A 20,766-nucleotide genomic window follows, 5' to 3' on the forward strand; every position below is an offset into this window, starting at 1 on the left:
TAGTTCTTTCCCCTGTACTAATTGAATGAGCTCCTTTATTGCCCACTACTATTTGCATAGACTAATATGGCCTCATGCACACGACCGTAATTTTTATCCGCAATTACGAATCCATTCTTTTCTATGGGCAAAAGACACCTTCCCGTATATTTACGGGTGTGTGTCCGGGCCGTAGAAATGACCCGCAAAAAATAGGACAGGTCCTATTTTTTGCACTTACGGACAGCGCTCCTATACTTATTAATGTGAGCATGGCCCGCAAATGCAGGTGACACTACTGGTAGTATAAGGCGATACCTGCAGCGCATTCAGGTTGCACAAGTAAGCCAGCTACTTCAGGATGGCATAGCCAGACGTGCTGTCGCAAGAAGGTCTTCTGTGCCTCCCAGCAGTCTTAAAAGTATGGAAAGTCTGTATAAGGGCATCAGTCCATCAGCATAACCGGTGTCTGCTCCTTTGTGCAAGAAGGAACAGGAGACGCATTGCCAGATCCCTACAAAATGACCTCCAGCAGGCTACTGGTGTGCATTTTTCTAACCAAACTGTCAGAAACAGACTCCGATGGTGGCATGAGTGCCCAACGTCATGAAGTGTGTCCGGTGATCACAGCCCAGCACCGTGCAGCTCGAATGGCATTCTCCAGAGAACACCACAATTGGCTCGTCTGCCATTGGTGCCACGTTCTCTTCATAATGAGAGCAGGTCCACACTGAGCAATGTGACAGATGTGAAAGAGTCTGGACACACTGTAGTGAACCTTATGTTGCCTGCAACATTATCCAACATGACCGGTTTGGCAGTGGGTCACTGATGGTCTGGGAAAGCATATCCTTGAAGGTCACACAAACCTCCATGTGATAGCCAGCAGTACCCTGACTGCTGTCAGAGCCATTTTCAGACCTTACACTGGTGCAGTGGACCCTGGGTTCCGCCTGGTGCAGGACAATGCCCGGCCTCATGTGGCCCGAGTTTGTTGGCAGTTCAGGGATGACAAAGGCATTGATGCTAATGACTGGCCATCCCATTCCCCAGACCTAAATCCAATAAAGAACTTCTGGGACATTATGAATAAGTACATCCGACGACCACCAAGTAGTGCTTCAGACTCTCCAAAAGCTCTCTGTTCCCCAGATCCCGGTCTGTAAAAATATTCCCCAGGAAAAAGAGCATGCCTAGACAATGTTGGGAGTGCATACACACTACTGAGTCACATTATGAGTTGGTATGATGAAATTCACGCAAATTGGATCCACCTGTGATTTAATTTTTTTACTTTGATATGCGGGGCGATTTGGAATCCAGCCCTCAATTTGTTGATGGTTTTGGTTTCAATTAACGGTTGATACGTCATTTTGTTCTCAATGAATTACACAATTTAATATCAGTAAAGATCGTCAACTTGAATATTTTGTTTATTGAGATTAGATGTGTGATTTAAGTGTTCCCTTAATTTTTTGGGAGAAGTATATATATGCCCCCTTTAGAAAGTTATGTTAAATCTTTTGTTAAGGGAACTCTCTACCTTACATCCGATCCTGCTGGACAGAATAAAAGTGATGGACACTATCATACATCCTCCTAACAGTTGTCATACACAACCACTTCTACATTTCAACCCGGAATGTTTTTCTCTTTTTTTTTCTGTCCTGAAGCTTTTAAATTTGACATTGCTGTGTAATATCCTTCTGACTGGCGACATCAATTTCTATGCTTGACGTGATGAAAGGACCGTCTGCCTCAAATAACAGGAGAAAATACTATTGACAGAAAGCAATTTACTTAATAAAAATCTATGAAATGTCTATATCGTAGAAGAGCATATTATTGCACCCTCAGGTAGTCAGTTAAACATACTCCAGCCCTTGTCTAATCAGTCAGCTATCAATGTGTGACTTGTCTTTCCTTTTGTATGGTGCGGTTACAGCCTGGGAAACAAGGCGAACTTTGCCTGACCTTCTCTATCTAAGAAGCTACTACTGATTTCAGAAATGATTAACTATATTTAAGTTTGCTCCAATCTAAGCTGAATAATAATTTGTAGTGCTAATAATGCCCAACACAAGTAGCACACATCCCATACTGCACCAACATACGTAGCGCTACCTGATCACAAAAGATAACTAGTAAGTGAGAGCAATGTCATTTGGTAACTATTTTCTTATCTTCTTGATATAGCGAAGGGTCTGTTCATATCAGCGTTTGGGTTCCGTTCATCCGTCCATCAGAGGAACAGATTAATGGAAAGCCAATCGTAAACTATCACTTCTGTTTGCATTACCATTGATTTCAACGGTAATGCTTTTATTTCAGTATGTTTCTGCTAGTTTCCGTTCCGTAAAGATTCCATTTTTTTCACGGAAACAATAGTGCTGTCGACTGCGCTATTGTTTCAGGGAAAAAAAAATTAGAACTTTACAAAACAGAAACAAACAAACATACTGAAACTCTGCAAACAGAAACGATAGTTTCCATTCTGCTCTCCATTCATTGGTTCCTCTGATGGAAAGGTTGAACGGAACCGATGAACAGAACCCAAAGGCTGATGTTAACAGGCCCTAAGCCTTTAACATGTGAAGATAAACTGCTAAAGACAAGAACCGATCGACGAAATAGCAAGTCAATGTTCGAAAGACATGAATTTATATGTAACAATAACCGTATGTTGTATTTGTAGCTTCGATCACTTTTGAGATCACTTGCCTTGCTTCTGGCCTCGTCTGCTAATGAATAGCTGATCCTGTTTACACATGGAAATATAACGCCATTGAATAATAACTTTTAGGCCATCAAAAAAGGTTCGATCAATGACAAGTTAGCAATTTATCGCTGATCGTTAAATCACTGATCAGGTTTATCTTAGCCAAAGGATGTGAACTTTTACTAGATCTCACAATATTTTGAACAATAATCGCTCTGTATGAAGAATATGTATAAGCTAGTAGCACACAGACACAATACAATCAAAAGACACATTAATTGTCAATAAACAATTACTAAAAGTTGATCAACTAAATACAACCTTGAACTATGTGCCCTATTAGGGTATATTCACACATGGCAGATTTGTTGCAGAAATTTCTGCAACTGAAAAATGTATTCCATATATCTGAATGGGGTTGTTTCTACAGCATGTGCATGGATTTTTGCAAATCCTATTTGGATCAATGGCAGTGGTAGAAATTTCTGCAATAAATCTGAAATGTGTAAACATACCCTTACGGTAAATGGACATCATAGATGGTATACAGCCGTTTAGGACACCTCTCTATTCATCGGAGTGGAATGTCACTGTAAAGCGCAGTATTTGAGGACTTGGTCCAACGATATATACATGGTCACCTAATGAGTTAAATGGGGACCTTGTAAAACTACATCTACAACAACCAAGGATAGCAAATGAACAATATAAAAATGACAAAATATAGATGGTACCATGACGCACTGAATGAAACGTAGAGTTGTTAGAAACTGGACATGCTGAATTCACATTTTGGCTTCTAGTTGTAAAAGGAAGACCATTTGTAGAAACTAGTAAACAGGGAGACTCGGTTTTTATATATTCGCAAAGCTGTATTACAAAAATGACAAAAACAGATTGGTTCCGGTCTTCTCTATTTTATAGATTTCACCAAGGCACATTATTAAAGCGGTGGCGACTCCTTAACTCATGTTTCTCATTGTCTTCTATCATAAGGAGTTTTCCCATTAATGAATTTTGCTGCACATGTTGTAGGATAAGCCAGTTGAGAGCTTGTTCAAGTATTTCCCCTCATTTACTAAGATCAAGAAATAAACCACAGCCTTCAGGACGTTGTTTGCTTAGGTGGCAATAGTTTAGCTGGCAAAAGCTCAATGACCCCTTACAGAGTAGTGTGTGTGGCCCAGCTTGCAGCTGGCTTGACACACTAGTACCTAAGCCATTGTTTTTCTATGTGACACTTTACAATGTGTGCTCTCCTAATTACCCTAATAGCTGCACTTCTTGCCTACAGCAAACCAATTTATAAAAAAGAAAATAGCTTATACCAAATTCACCCTCTGCGGGAATAGCAGTTCCATGGTTCACTGCAAATAAATATTTGTGTTACATTTTGACCTTTATGTTAATTGAAACTATTTTTGTGACTAAATAATTACAAAATAGCTTCATCCTGCCTCCCCAGGTATATTACCAGAAAGTATTAATATGACCATTGGCTTTCGATGGGAGAGGCAATTCTGGTTGATTATTGGTAGCAAACGCTTTCTGCAGAATCAATTTGTTAATGCCCTCTATAGCTGCCCCATACAGTATAATGTGCCCCATACAGTATTATAATGCCCACCCTACATTATAATGCTGCCTTAGCAGCTACCATATCAGCCCCCTCCCATACCCAGTATAATGCCCCATATGTGCCATAACATAATTACTTACCTATCCCCGTTCCCACAACGGGTGGAGGAGATCCTTCTCCTCCTCTGCACTGTGCTGTGTGTGACTCAGCGCAGACAGGCGCGATGACGTCACTACATCGTGCCTGCCCGCGCCGAGCCGCTCACGGCACATTGAATGCTGGTGCAAGGCTCCAGCATTAAATTGAACTGTATCTGCGTCGCCGAGGCTTGGGGGCCTGGTCGCAACTGTGACCGTTGGGACCCCTATAGCTAAGCCACTGGGAAGGACACCAAATGATCATACAATAATGACCTATTCTTAGTTGAGGGCATGAATTGAAAAGCCCCTTTAATGAAGCCATGACCGCTATGACGTGTCAGCTTTCAAACGGATCCCAATAATCCTGCCAGATCCTATTGGCTAATAATGGGGCTTGTTAAGATTTAAATTTGGCATTTAGTTTTGTTTTTTTAACAACAAGAATAATACTGTAGACTTCACTATTCTTAATGTAAAAAAAAAACAAAAAAAAAAAAACGGGAACCCCACAGGAACAGATCCTTATAAGTACCACATATAGATTGTATAGTGAACACTATTAAGCACATTTATTCCCCACTGCTAGGGTGAGGATGGGAACCCAGTGAAGTTTTCAGGGTGAATATTTAACTTTTTATTGTGTGGTTGTCGAAGGGGCCAGAGAGTGTGTTTTTTAATGTTGAGGTTTAATAACGTTTTAACAAAATAATGCTATTAAGACCCATCTGAATGTTAAATCACATCAATTACTACAAAAATATAATAATAAAGAAGTGAACATGAAACTGCCTGCAATACCCAGGAATTTATTGAATACTCCCTCAAGTCTATTAAGTAGAGGGATCATTCAAAATATGTCAAGCGTCCTGGCACTGGTCAATGATTACAAGTACATCTGTGGTGCTTTTACAACTTTGACATGCCCCTTGCACACCAACTGCAGACATCCAATAAAGCAGTCAGTGGTACAGACTCTGGTTGCACTAAATCATATTTTCAGTATATAATATGGATGTCGGGCAGCATTTACTTCTGAATGAGGGAGAAATCACAAATCTCCAACAGTCAGAACATCTAAAGCCCTACACAATTCTGATATAGAGGAGTTTAACTGGGTAATATTTTGTGGTGTAAGTACAGGACATTTTTATATTAGGGAAACCATATAAAGTTAAAGTATGTGTAAAACAGAAGGATAGCAACATAACGTCAATTTAAAACTGGAGGCTGCAATACATATACTGTACCTCAGTGCCATCCTGCCGGGATCCAAAGGAATGGCAGCAGTTATGGGCTCTATGCATGAGGACATGTTGGGCTTGAAAGCTGGGCACTACGTGCAGGCTGCCTGCTCACTTAAATGACATTTATCTTTTACCAGTAGGTTGCGAGTTAAAGTGTTTTTCATGTGGCTTATAGTGCCAATAATTTACCTTGAAGCTCCCTGGTTACCCACTATCTGTATAGACCTTACTATGGCTCCATCTTAACCTGCTACCCCATTGTCAACAAATTCTAGAACAGTTTGCCTCTGTATGATCAGACTCCAAGCATTTATATGGGCAGCCACTTGCAAGTGAGTTGATTATACCAACTGGTCCTATACCTTAATGTATCCAGGGAATAAAGTAAGGGAAACCAAACTCGTTCTAAGGTCCTTGGACCTGTAGAGTACTGGAGAAGTTTTACAGTGAAAGGGGTCCTATAGAGAAAAGATAATCTCCAAGACATTTTCCCTGGTTACCTAATTCTCTTTACACAGACTTAGTATCTGACAACAGAAAATGTCATCATCAGAAAAATTGGACATAAAGCAAGTTAGGAATTACCTGGTAAAGAGAGAATGTAATAGAGGAGGGTAAAAGCATGACATATGAAAGATGGGGAGAAAGAAACCAGAAAAAGGCAGGTGAAAGGTAAAAGGAGAGGAGCGAGGGTGAATAACCCATGGTGATATGCTTCAGAATTGAGAGTGATTTACATTCTGGACCTAAAACCAGCCGGCAGACATTTTTATGTTGCCATAGCCTGTAAAAGCAGATGTAAGAGAGATTCGCTGGCACATTGTATGTAGTTTACAAGTAAGCAGCTAGACTGATGCCCAACATTTATATAAAATCCACAATGCAGTTGTTCCTGCCTCCATTGTTAAACTCACAGGAGACTTTTAGCGCATCTAGTAGTCAACAAAGTGTCTGCAGCCCAAAAACTTTGTATATTTAACTTTAACACTTTACCAAAAAGGCAGGGGTTGTGATAGGGCAGGGCAGCTGATATCTGCAGGACATTTTTAACGGTTTAAAAACATTGCAGACTAAAATATGAGACTTTTTCACTGCCTGTTGTCTGTGTTCTTAATGAAACACAATTGGTTCGTCTGCATCTCAAAAACACAATGTATAACCATATTAATAACTACACTGCTACATATAGTAAGAATAAAAAAATTAAAAAATCTGTGAGATATCAAGTTCCCTCCAGCAAAATACCAAGAGTACATTGGGGCTAAAATCATGCACTTAGGATAGAATTCCTCACATGAAAGCTATTGTATGAATGGAACAACAAAATTCACTGATTTCTGTGGTAATTGCTGTCAGTAAAGGGGGAGATTTATCAAAAGTGGTGCAAAAGTAAAGTGGTATAGTTGTCCATATGAACCAATCAGATTCCAACTCTCATTTATCAAAATCACTTTGGAAAATTAAAGTACTTTTCTGATGGGTTCCCATGGACAGTTACTCCACTTTTCCATTGCACTAGTTATTATAAAAATCCCCTTAAAGATAACCTTTCACCTCCCCATACATGTGCAGCTGAGGTCAGCATGTAATGGGGAGGGCTGCACAAACATTGGGGCACTTGACATTTTTTTTCTACCTCCCTCCGTGAACAGTCAACAGGGCGTGTACTGGAAAGGGGGCGTTACTATGGCTGTCGCTCTCACTCTTCAGCTTTGAAGATCAGTCTTCTGCCGAACTGGCAAGGGGGCGCGTCTCTGCTACGGACAGTGTTAAAAGAGTTGGGGAGCGCTTACACTGTCCGTAGCAGAGACACGCCCCCTTGCCAGTTCGGCAGAAGACTGATCTTCAAAGCTAAAGAGTGAGAGAGCGGGCGCGCACACTCTCTCTCCTCACTTTTGATGTAACACTGTCCATATCTGATTGGACAGTGTCACAGCCATAGTAACACGCCCCCTTGACAGTACACGCCCCGTTGACTGTTCAGGGGGTTATTTAAATATTGTGTGCCAAATATAACGGTACCTATATCTAAATAACGGAGGGTAGAATTTTTTTTAAAGTGCCCCATGGTTTGTGCAGCCCTCCCCATTACATGGTGCACTCAGCTGCATATGTATGGGGAGGTGAAAGGTTCTCTTTAAGTTTTGATTATTCCAGACCCAAAAAAATATGGATATTGGTGCTAGTCAGAACTCTTTGAAAATAACCTGCAGTGAGTTAGTACCTATGTCAAGGGCAGACATAGTTTACTTTGTCTAATTTTCTTTCTGAATAACAACTCGGTTTTGTTCTAGAACTACCCTTAGCCCCAGTACAGCAGAAGTTCCTATGTTCACAGATCTGTTTTTTATTTAAACAGAATGCATCAGAAAATGACATATTTAAAGCATTGCTTTTCAGAATAAGCAGTCATATGTGTGTAAATGAGGAATAACACTATTTATTTATGGCCATTATTTCACTTGTATAGGGCATTTTTTAATTTATTTTTTTGTAGAATTTTACCCTCTGCAGGCTCTATTACTAATTCTGTTTTCCCTGAACGAGTGGGTGGAGCCTAACAGATATCATGTCTTCTATACAAAGACCATAGAGAAGAGGAGAATCCGCCTATCTCTGTCTAATATATATATATATATATATATATATATATATATATATATATATATATATATATATAGCATAGAGGACATTATACAGAAGTAATGAGTAGTGTAGCTGGGAATCCAGCACTGGGCTGAGATATAACACGAACTAGAAAACTGCAGCAGCATCTGTCTCTCTCTTTCTGCTCCTGTCCCCTCCTCCCCCTCCCCTCTCCATTAATGTCTATGGACAGGTGTAACCTGATCTCTCATTGAGCTGAAGGTCTGTCCCTTTTTGAGAAGACAAAAAGAGCTGTAAATTCAAAAGTGAGAGAACAGTTAGGAGGGAGGGGGAGAGGAGGAGTCTGCTAAGTGGCGAAGGAGGCATTTTTCTCTAATAAAGTATATGACAAAGTTTTATAGTCACTTGTTCTATGAATTTATGCAAAGTCTGTTAAAACTATCCACATTGAAAAATCTTAAAATATTCCAGTTTACACGCTGGCCACTCAATATAAGTGTGATTAAAAAATACAAGTCGTACAACAAAAAACAAGCCCTCATACACTTAAGTCAATGGAAAAATGTAAAATGTATGGCTGTCGGGACGAAGTGAAGAAAAAAAACGAAAAAAAAACAAAACACTGTGGTCTCAAGGACCAAAATAGCTGCGTCTTTAAGATGTTAAGAGAGCAATAATCTGACAAGTTCTGTCAATCAATTCCCATTCATTGCAACTGCCATAAAGCGCACATCTGTACGACAATGCAGAAAGGAAGTGTGTGCCTCAGAATTGCCAGCCCCTGGGAAGTTTTAAAAAATATATATATATATATGTATTTTTTTTCCTTTGCAGACTTAAATCTAGTGAATGAAACTAACATAAAATACACTGAAACATTCCCTTCAAAGAGTATCTGAACTTTAAAAAAAATGTTTTGATATATTATAGAGACATATCTTTTAAATTTGGATCGGTGGGGGTCTGGTTGCTGAGACCCCCCACCATCGCCGAAACGAAGGTGCAGAAGTTTTCAGCTGAGCGCTCTGCACCTTCGGCTGTGATCGACACTAATCATTTTCCTAAATATGGGCTCATAGTTCTTCTATGTGAGCCGTCTTCAGCCTAATAAGAAGGGCCGGTCACAGCCAAAGGTGCAGAGCACTTAGCTGAGAACTTCTGCACCTTCGTTTTAGCAACAGTGGGGACTTCAGCACCCGACCCAACCACAACTTCTGACATGTTTCTATGATATATTAAAAGTTTTTTGAAAGTACAGTACTCTTTAAGCAATGCAAGAATGCAAGAATAATAATTATTTCTTCCATATTAAACCGAAAAAAAGCTGTTTTTGGAGAAATGCATCACTAATACATACAGAACGATCTTACGTTTCATAAAGCCCAAAATTATAACAATAAAAATACTAAAATAATATTTGTAAAAATATTAATAATAATACTAATGATGATGATGATGATGGACAACATATGGAATTTGTAAATAAAAAAATATTGTACCAGTCCAGCTGTTGTTCTTGTATAACTAAACTCTCACGCAAGTTTGAAAAAATGATGGAAATCTCTAATAGGAACATATAAGATGAGGGCTTTTGTTGCTGATACTATTAAATAGATAGAACAGTTCAGACTTTAATCAGTAATGAGAAATAAACTTCTAAACTGAAAGCAGATAAATACACAATTACAAAGAAATGTAAATAAATAGTGAAAGCCAGTATTACAATTTCTTAGTGGAAACGAGTATCGAAAATGTACCCAATAATTTCATTATAAATAGTCAATAAGACTAATGCATTGAAAGTGTTATAAAAAATTTTTTTTTTCCATTTGTTGTTTCAAAAACATTAAAAGAAGGATCATCATTAAGAAAAGGAACAAAAAATGTCCTGTTTACTTGATAGTAGTGATAAATAATCATAAAATATCATATCTACAGGATATACAGAGTCCAGTATATATATTATTACCAATCTATATTTCTCACCTGAAACACCGACCCCCCCCCCTCCCTTCTTACTTCTGATGGATATTTTGTTAAAATACATAAAAACAACTCAGCGGTAAGATGTCTCTAAGATGTTCGAATAAAGAAGACCTGGTGGTGGATGCATCTGCAAATCATGAAGGAAAGGAGGGGCTGGGGGGGGTCGCCACCTTGGTCATTTAGATAATTGTAAGAAGTATAAAGAGATTACCTTGCTACTGCTAACAGGGTTTCCCGGATTCAGCATGCATTATTGACATATAGAAGACCTATTTTCAGTACACGCAATGGCTGGTTATTGATTACAAATTAAAGGAAGGGTGTCGCGAAAAAAAATTTTTTTATATCAATTTGCTTTTAGTGTTTTATTAAAAATTTTTTTATTTATTTGTGTGTTTGTGCTTTACTTTTTTTTATTTTTGCACTTTTTCTTCTCTGTATGTGTCGATTAACGACACATACAGACATGGAATACGGCACATACAGCCCCATAGAGAATGCGAACGGGAGCCGTTCCACTCACTATAGCGTACGCCGTCTGTGTGGGAGCGGCGCATGCGCCGCTGCCACACAGTCCAAATGGAAGGTCTTCGGCCGAGTGACGTCCGGCGCCATTTTCTTGTGGACCGGAAGCCGCGGCCGGACAGTAAGATTACTACTTCCGGTCGCGGCTTCCGGACTTGTGTTCTAATGCAAGCACTTGGAGCGGAGGGAGCAGACGGAGCGGACGGACCGGAGGGAGCGGCGGCGGCAGGAGCAGGTAAGTTATTTCTGTAGTAATAGCAGGGAGAAAGGGGATGGGAGGAAAGTTATTTCTGTGTTTGTACGTGTTTTAGTGTGTGATTACTACTGTATGTTAACCTACTACACTGTGTGTTCGCTCAAAAAAATGGCGACACACAGTGTAGGAGGTTTGAACGTTCAATCCCCTCCTTTCTCCTGGCACTAGCCAAGATAAGTGAGGGGGGATTCTGTGAGCTCACTAGAGCGAGTGTGTATTCTCAAATTTTGCAGCATAAAGCAATGTGGTTGCTTTACCACATGCCAATGCTGCAATTTTGGGAATTGCTCCATCTAGTGACCAGAACTGGGAAATGTTATTAATTAGAATCTAATTTATAATATTTCCTGACTCGTGAAAAAATTAAAAAAATGAGAACCATGTTTAATCATTTATACACTAACTGTTTAACTAAAAAACAAAAAAAAAAATTTTTCTAGCGACACATTACCTTTAAAGCATGCTTACGTTTTCAATTCTGATGTAATCAGATTTTTTTAGATAAATATTATATAAATAAAACTATAGGCATATTAGGCTCTTTTCACATCTGTGTCGTGGCTACCCCTTATCCACATCACAGTGTTGGATCCATTGTATAGCAGATACCACCAACATGTAATAGGCACCTTTGCGTTCCGTCGCTGTGTCCGTCGTTTTGACGGGTAGAATAGTGCTACAGCGCTGGTCTTCTCGTCAAATCGCTGGTGATCCCGTCAAATCTAACGGGATCTGAAAAAAGAGGCTCCAGATGTGAAAAGAGCCTTTGTTAATGAGACCAAAAAAAAAAAAGAAAAACTAAAAGTGAGGTGGTTTAGTGTTACTTTTCCCACATACAGTAAAATCCCTTTAGTCTGGCAACCAACAGTCCATAAATTCAGATAGTCTGGCATAGAAATGGAAAATAGTCTGGAATCAGAAGATATACCATAAAATACAGATTTCATTAGCATGTTAGTGTAACATATTTTATGTTGGTGATCCCCATCGCAAAGGAGTGTCTGATAATCTTGTCAGGTCCATTTATTAGCATACTAAATTACCATCCTTTTATCTTCCTTGGTTTACATGTGCTTTTTAGAATCACTGATGATTGTCAAGACCGCTATCAGTGAAAACCAGTGAGCTCCATCAACCATGTCCTCCTCATCCCTCCTTACTACTGACCCAAAGACCACAGTATTGGATCACACAGTAAATCTTTACTATATTTGTCATATGTAAGTTGAATAGTTCCGCTAGCATATCAGAAGAAGTCACATTTTCTGCTTCAAATGTCAATTGTTTTTACCAAATACATACGGAGTGACTGCCGCGAGCCGCCCGCAAATCACGGGCTGTGCACGTGGACGCGGCCATTATTTTTAATGAGCCCGGACCACAGAACACAGCCGTAATAAAGCTTGCCCGTTCTTTCTGTGGTCCGGACTCCGGGGCCATGCACGGACCGTGAAAACCACGGTCGTGTGCATGGCCCCATAGGAATGGATGGATGGGGCTGCAATTCTCCTGTGGATTTTCTTGGGATTTGCAGCCGCAAAAGCACATTCAAGTGCATGGGGCCTTACTGAACAATATTGTTTCTATATACATAAGCACACAAAAGTATATTAAAGAGCATTTTCACCCAAACATAAAAATGACATTATATTAGAAAATCATAAGTAAGTGCAGTGGACTATGTCTGTTTTACAGAATTATTGCCATCTTTGATTGAGTTGGGGTAGACATTTTTACATCAAGAAATGTAGCAATATTGGCTTTTATTTCCTAATCTTCTCAAAAACTTTTGACATATTGTTATATTCTTAACATGTTTTATCATTAACAAAGTGAGTTTGCCACTTGTTTCTCAGAAGATAATTAAAAAATGACAACCAATATGGCTGCACTTCCTGTCATCATTTTTGCAAAATTAGTTAAATTGAGTTAAATTGGGCCTCCAGACCCTCTTTTGCTAGGCTAACTAGGCAAAAATCAGTAGGGGATTGGGTGTTGTGCACTTATATTAATATTACAGTGCTGTTAACTTAAACTGAATTATAGACTCGTGTAGACATGACAAACATAAGTGATGGGTCTCGCTGGAGCAAGAGAATCTTTGGGTGCCACTAAAAAGGTCTCTCATGGCTTGAAGAACCAGATCACCCTCTATTTCATAATCAATCAACAATTTCTACCACTCTAACGGTGTTAAACTGAAGCAGATGACACCTGATGATCTCACCTTTAACATCACCTATGCTTTCTTTACTTGGAAATACATCACTCCCAGCAGGAGGGAGAGACTCCACATTCATGGCTTCAATTAGGGAAGGCCATTTAAGGCTTCGTTCACATCTGCATCAGGGCTCCGTTCCGTCTTTTCTATGGTTTCCGTTTGTGTCAGTCAAGGCTCCATTCTGACAGAAAGCTCAGACGGAACACCAGAATTGACCCCGGACGCAAATGTGAACGAAACCTAAGAGTCAAGGATTTTAGGACTGCATCTGGCTGGACTAACTTCACAGATTTTGGAGCACCATTGGGCTTGCCTAACCTCTCTAGGTGGCAACAGATTTTTCCTCTCCTCAGATTTTGACAAAAAATGTGTGAAGGGAAGAGTTCTATCAGGTAGACACTTTAGGGTGCTAATTTGGCATTGAAACCTCCAACATTTTAAATGAGGTGGGAAAGGGACCTAAACATTACATTGATATCTAGACAAAAAGTGGAGATAATGGAAAAGGTGCACAGATCCTCTATAAGCTCAAAATACCAAGAAAATGGATATAAAATTCTTACTCGCTGGTAGAGAGTTCCATCTGTTCTACATAAAACGTTCCCCCCGGTGTCTTCCTGCTGTTGGAAATACAGAGGGAACTATCTTACACATCCTCTGGTCTTGCCACTGGTTTCCACACTTTGACATTTTCTACTACACCACTCCAAAGTGGTGTGACTATCTGACCATTTGACAGATCTTAATCTGTCACTAGACTCAGCTCTTTTTTTCCTCAGGCACAAGCTACTTATTGTTGTGCAACCTTGTATTCCACTTCTATGGAAACAATCCAAGCCACCCTTCTCTAAAGTAAAGAATATAATGGGAATGGAGGAGTTTACTTTATAAAAGTCAGTACAGACAAATTTCAGAAAACATTGTTTCATTGGATCAATTTGACCACTTCTGAGGAATATAGATAAGCTTGTGAGTGTTCATGCAATACCTTAATGAAATCATTATATACCTGTATTTCCCTCATACTTCCCCTTGTTCCTCTCCTCTAAACTCCCCTGCCTTTTTACCGTCTTCATTTTTGCTGCAGGATCGTTTGGGATTTTTATTATAAAATGAAAAATGTTGGGCAGTGCGCTGGTGAGTATAACCAGTGAAATGTATTTTAACTTAAACTACTCTGGGCTAATCTATATTCCGGATGCGTGCCGATTTCTGACTCTGTACTGACATCTCCGCTGTTGGTTAAAATAAAGGAATAAAAATAAAATGGGTCAAACTACAGTTCTATTGGTTGGATGTGTTTGTTTATACCCGTCAATAATGACCAATAACAACGTCAATAAGGCCAGCTATGTTTTTTATTAAATTACATAAATACAAAGTAAATAATATTAAACACTTCGGAAACTTCCTGCGACATGACACAACAGATACAGCATATTGTCTGTATTAGCAAAAGCTCTGCTCTTCAGCCATACATGACATTTACACGCTCCATTTCAACAGGATCTGGAAGCCTGCAAGTGTCTGATGGTGGCGGGATATTGGGGTAGCCAGGGTATGAGACACAACTGATTAATCTATGAGGTCTTTATCAAATCAGTGTATGTCCCTACCCCAAAAATAAGGGGATAACCATGTAATTTTTGTGATATCGTCCTGTAGTGGAATATTGATAGCTTGGATGAAGAGCTGACTACTTCTGATATGTACATAACATGAAAAGTGTGAAATGTTTAAAGAGTTAAAGTGTCAGAAAGCAGCTCCAGCGCGGGTAAAGCCCAAAGTTGTGCACTCTCAGAACTCTGTAATGACAAATACAGGCACAGATTTTCGTTTGAACATCCCAGATGATATATGTTACCAAACCATCATGGAAGATTTCTATGCGTCTGAAGTGTGAGAGCTTAAGTAAGCACATCTTCATGGAAAACATATGCTGAACCATAAGCAGAACCCCCTGCTGGATCGCTTTGTTTTCTGATTCAGGAAATAAACAAATCTAAACAATAAGAAAATACAGTACATCCATTTCCTGTGGAATATTTATATTGTAATTCATGTGAACAAAGAGCTGTTCTAGCGAAAATAACCAGAACGGGATGCGTTTCAGGAACGTTTAGCAGTATGTCCAATCTTTATGCATTTATTGTTGTGACATGCAGCAAGAACTGCGACAAAGAGAGTCTATTTTGGATTTTTGAAATATAATATATTCAATCACTTCAGTCTTCACTCCCCTTGTATGACCTCTTGGTAAACCGGTTTACTTATAGAACTCCCATGAAAATTTGTATGGCTTTGCCCGCTTGTAATGGGCATCTTGTACATGTATATGCTATTTATTTGCTCACAGAGTATCTTGTTTTCAAAACACAGGCTCCGTTCGGAGACTCACATTCTGAGTCTCATAGACTTACATAGAGAAACTGGCTTCTAGTCCACACATAAGACGCTGTGTGAATCGGCGAGTCAGATTAGAGATGTCGTGACTGCACGGCGGAGCCGCACGAAGACTGTGTTTTGAATACTAGACGCTCGGTGAGCAAATAAATAGCATATACAATGCATTATTACAATAATTATTATTATGCTCATTACAAACGGGCAAAGCAATAAAAAAAAAATTCACGGGAGTGCTTCTTTAATGGAGGCAACTACTTTACATAAAATTTTCTTTATTTTGTGCATAGTTTTCTCAAACCAATCAAAGTATGCTGCCAGGCCATGGTAACTGAATGAAGTCGTTAGAAGATGCAATGGGCAGCTCAATTCTTCATAGAGCCATAACTTCATAGGATTATTAAATGAATCCCATACCTGGGGCGTGCGTCTATAAAAGGCACAATTTGAATCCAATAATGCATGGCTAGCACTACGCCAAACAATTCTCAACTACAATAATACTTTTTTATAGATTTAAGTGAAAACAAAACGCGCCCTGTCACACCACACACTGCAATAATTCAACCAAATTATAAAAAATATATACTAAAGAATTACTACAAGAAACAATCCTGACTTACATAGGTAATTCTAGGAACTGAGGGAGCAAGATAACTGAAGATACAACATAGAAGAAGACGATTATATTCAACTTCACAGCGGACGGCATCTTCCTTCCAACAACTTATATCAATGGACTGACTAAACCAGGAAATCTGTCAGAACAGTTCAATGGACTTGTTTGTGAATGGCAACAACTAACAGTGCTGTTTAATTCACTACATAAGAAGTAGGCAAACTAAGGCTTTCCAGAAGCTCTACATTAGAACATCAAATTGTATAGAATTGTATAGTATAGTATAGTATATAGTATATGCCATGGTTGCCGGGTTGTGAATTGTTACAAGTGTTAAACACCTGTTATATGTGACATCTTATAAAAAGGCAAAGCTTGAAGTTCCTGGATCTCAGTGCAAAAAGCTTATATATGGGCACTTTGCAGCCACACACCACCATATTTAGGGATGACATGCAGAAATGGCCATTTTTTTTACTTTGTTGAACCACATTAGCCAATAAAAAAAGAGAGAAAAAGTCTATCAAACAAGTCAAATAGGCGTTACATTAATAACAACCAATTACTAATAAGAATAAATGAAACAATACAAAACTGAGGGTATGTTCACACGCACAAAAAGAAGTGGCTGAAAATGACAAGGCTGATTTCAAGGTGTTTTTGAATCTGAAATTGAAGCTTTTTTTAAATTTAATGCTTATTTTGAGGCTTTTTTTTTAGTCATTTTTTTTGTCTTTTGTAGTGTCAATGGAAAATCGGCTCCAAAAACACCTCAAGAAGTGACATGCTACTTCTTTTTACGAGGCTTCTTTTTACAAGGCATTTTTTTCTAATTCAGCAGCGTAAAAATACACCTCATGTGAACAGCACAGTGTATTTCCCACTGAAATAAAGGCTTATTTCAAATGTATTTTGGAGTGTAAAATGAGGCTTTTACGCTCCAAAATCAGCCTGAAAGTAAACCTTTGAACATACCCTTAGTGTGTAAAAATCCAAGTATGACCGTGCTGGCCGTAGTGCTCTTTAATCAGGATATTGGGGCTACTGCCAACCAGTTCCGACAACCCCCCCAGGCTTCACTGGTGCACAAGTGTTTTTGCAGATGCCGACAACTAAATAGTCACATGCAGGGGGCAAAAGGACACCTATGGCTACAGAGCTAGTAGTTGGGAAATACTGCTTTATAGGATCTATACACACCACACATGTTGTGCATAAATGTAATTTACATAGGGAGATTGCAACATTTCACATTTAGCAAGACACGTCAGCAGCAGTCACCTGTAGAGAGAGTATGTCTATTATGTATCAGAGAGCACTGATAGGGACAGGATATGACAATAACCTCTATTAATACAGATTGTATGCCCTATTTCTTAGAAATATCAATCTGTACAATAACACGTCGATTATCATTTTTCTGATCACTACTTACAGTACTATCAGATATTGTACTCACCGCAATATCTTTTAATGTTTTCTCATATGTAAAGCAATACATTGCAGGGTTTTCGTCATCTTTTACAAGGTCAAAGCTATATTTGCTGCCAGTCTGAGGCACAGTAATTAACGCTTTTTTCAACTCTTCCATATACTTTGAATGCTCCATCTCCATATCAGTTGCTTCCTTCGACAAATCATCCTTGGACACTTTTTGAGAAAAGAACATACAGAGGAAAGAATTACAGATGTAAACAAACCGGCATTGGATGACTGATTTTGGACATGGTACATAGTGATATTTTGTTTTGCTTTTCTGACTACATTTTTGTTGGTGTCCTGAATTTATTTTACATTGATTACAACAACCATATTCAAAGTCAGCAGAGAAGAAAACAAAAGAAGTGCATTCGGAAAGTCTTCAGACCCTTTCACTTTCACCCTTTCCCTTACGTCCAATCCTGTCTCTAAGCTCTACAGGACAGTTCTTTCCTCCTTATGGCTTGGTTTTTGCTCTGATATGCATTGTCAGCTGTGAGACCATATAAAGACAGGGGTGTGTTTTTCCAAATCATGTCCAATCAAATGAATTTACCACAGGTGGACTCCAATCAAAGTGTAGAAACATTTCAAAGATGATCTACAGCACACATGTCCAACATAAGACCCGCGGGCCGAATCCAGCCTGCCACCTCATTTTATGTGGCCCACTACATGTAAAAATCTGAATCAGGTTTTTACATGCATATCCTCCACAGCGGGACTTCTGGGTCCGCAAAAACAGGCGTTTTTTTCGGCGCCCGTAGTATCCAGCAGAAAAAAAGAACACCGTCCGGGATTTAGTACTCCCAGAACATTGCACTGCACATGCGCCAAAAAGGACATGCGCAGTGCAAAGGGAAGAGTAGGCAGCCGCAGGCATAATTTTAATCTGAAAATATGCAAGCTGCGGCCAAGTCAGTAAGTCTGACTGAGGTCAGTACCGGAAGTGGACTACTCCTGTCACCTGACCTGAGTCACCTGACCTCATGTCCGAGACTGATTCCCAGACCAGCACCGACCTCACTCAGACCGCCACCGCGTGACATGCTAAATGTGATTCACCTCAGGCAAAGCGGAGAGAGGTAGCGGTAAGCTACCCCTCTCCGCTCTGGGGGCTTTGTGCGGCGCTCTGTACAAGGGGAGGGGCCGTGTGCGGCCCTCTGCACAAGCGGGGGGGGCCGTGTGCGGCCCTCTGCACAAGCGGGGGGGCCGTGTGCGGCCCTCTGCACAAGGGGGGGGGACGTGTGCGGCCCTCTGCACAAGCGGGGGGGGCCGTGTGCGGCACTCTGCACAAGAGGGGGGGAGCCGTGTGCGCCACTCTGCACGAGCGGGGGGGGGGGGCGTGTGCGCCACTCTGCACGAGCGGGGGGGGGCCGTGTGCGCCACTCTGCACGAGCGGGGGGAGGCCGTGTGCGCCACTCTGCACGAGCGGGGGGAGGCCGTGTGCGCCACTCTGCACGAGCGGGGGGAGGCCGTGTGCGCCACTCTGCACGAGCGGGGGCCGTGTGCGCCACTCTGCACGAGCGGGGGCCGTGTGCGCCACTCTGCACGAGCGGGGGCCGTGTGCGCCACTCTGCACGAGCGGGGGCCGTGTGCGCCACTCTGCACGAGCAAGGGCCGTGTGCGCCACTCTGCACGAGCAAGGGCCGTGTGCGCCACTCTGCACGAGCAAGGGCCGTGTGCGCCACTCTGCACGAGCAAGGGCCGTGTGCGCCACTCTGCACGAGCAAGGGCCGTGTGCGCCACTCTGCACGAGCAAGGGCCGTGTGCGCCACTCTGCACGAGCAAGGGCCGTGTGCGCCACTCTGCACGAGCAAGGGCCGTGTGCGCCACTCTGCACGAGCAAGGGCCGTGTGCGCCACTCTGCACGAGCAAGGGCCGTGTGCGCCACTCTGCACGAGCAAGGGCCGTGTGCGCCACTCTGCACGAGCAAGGGCCGTGTGCGCCACTCTGCACGAGCAAGGGCCGTGTGCGCCACTCTGCACGAGCAAGGGCCGTGTGCGCCACTCTGCACGAGCAAGGGCCGTGCGCGCCACTCTGCACGAGCAAGGGCCGTGCGCGCCACTCTGCACGAGCAAGGGCCGTGCGCGCCACTCTGCACGAGCAAGGGCCGTGCGCGCCACTCTGCACGAGCAAGGGCCGTGCGCGCCACTCTGCACGAGCAAGGGCCGTGCGCGCCACTCTGCACAAGCGGGGGGGGCCGTGTGCGGCCCTCTGCACAAGCGGGGGGGACGTGTGCGGCCCTCTGCACAAGCGGGGGGGACGTGTGCGGCCCTCTGCACAAGCCGTGTGCGGCCCTCTGCACAAGCCGTGTGCGGCCCTCTGCACAAGCCGTGTGCGGCCCTCTGCACAAGCCGTGTGCGGCCCTCTGCACAAGCCGTGTGCGCCACTCTGCACAAGCCGTGTGCGCCACTCTGCACAAGCCGTGTGCGCCACTCTGCACAAGCAAGGCCCGTGTGCGCCACTCTGCACAAGCAAGGCCCGTGTGCGCCACCCTGCACAAGCAAGGGCCGTCTGCGCCACTCTGCACAAGCTAGGGCCGTGTGCGCCACTCTGCACAAGCGGGGGGGGCCGTGTGCGGCCCTCTGCACAAGCGGGGGGGACGAGTGCGGCCCTCTGCACAAGCCGTGTGCGCCACTCTGCACAAGAAAGGGCCGCGTGCGCCACTCTGCACAAGCGGGGGCCGCGTGCGCCACTCTGCACAAGCGAGGGCCGCGTGCGCCACTCTGAACAAGCGGGGGCCGCGTGCGCCACTCTGAACAAGCGGGGGCCGCGTGCGCCACTCTGAACAAGCGGGGGCCGCGTGCGCCACTCTGCACAAGCGGGGGCCGCGTGCGCCACTCTGCACAAGCGGGGGCCGCGTGCGCCACTCTGCACAAGCGGGGGCCGCGTGCGCCACTCTGCACAAGCGGGGGCCGCGTGCGCCACTCTGCACAAGCGGGGGCCGCGTGCGCCACTCTGCACAAGCGGGGGCCGTGTGCGCCACTCTGCACAAGCGGGGCCGTG

The 20,766-nt window shown here is 42.4% G+C and overlaps 1 protein-coding gene across 4 annotated transcripts in view; it reads right to left on the reverse strand.

Moving 5' to 3' along the window:
- Positions 1-20,766, reverse strand: part of XRCC4 (X-ray repair cross complementing 4) — a 459,278-nt gene that overhangs the window by 304,329 nt on the left and 134,183 nt on the right. For all 4 annotated transcript variants that reach the window (XR_012850567.1, XM_075837643.1, XM_075837633.1 and 1 more), the window contains one exon: positions 17,738-17,928. Coding sequence is in view for 3 of the 4 variants with exons in the window: in XM_075837643.1 (XP_075693758.1) it covers positions 17,738-17,928 (191 nt within the window). In the remaining variant the exon portion in view is untranslated. The remainder of the gene's footprint in view (positions 1-17,737; positions 17,929-20,766) is intronic.

Source organism: Rhinoderma darwinii, chromosome 1 (assembly GCF_050947455.1).
Source record: "Rhinoderma darwinii isolate aRhiDar2 chromosome 1, aRhiDar2.hap1, whole genome shotgun sequence".
NCBI classification, from domain to species: Eukaryota; Metazoa; Chordata; class Amphibia; order Anura; family Rhinodermatidae; genus Rhinoderma; species Rhinoderma darwinii.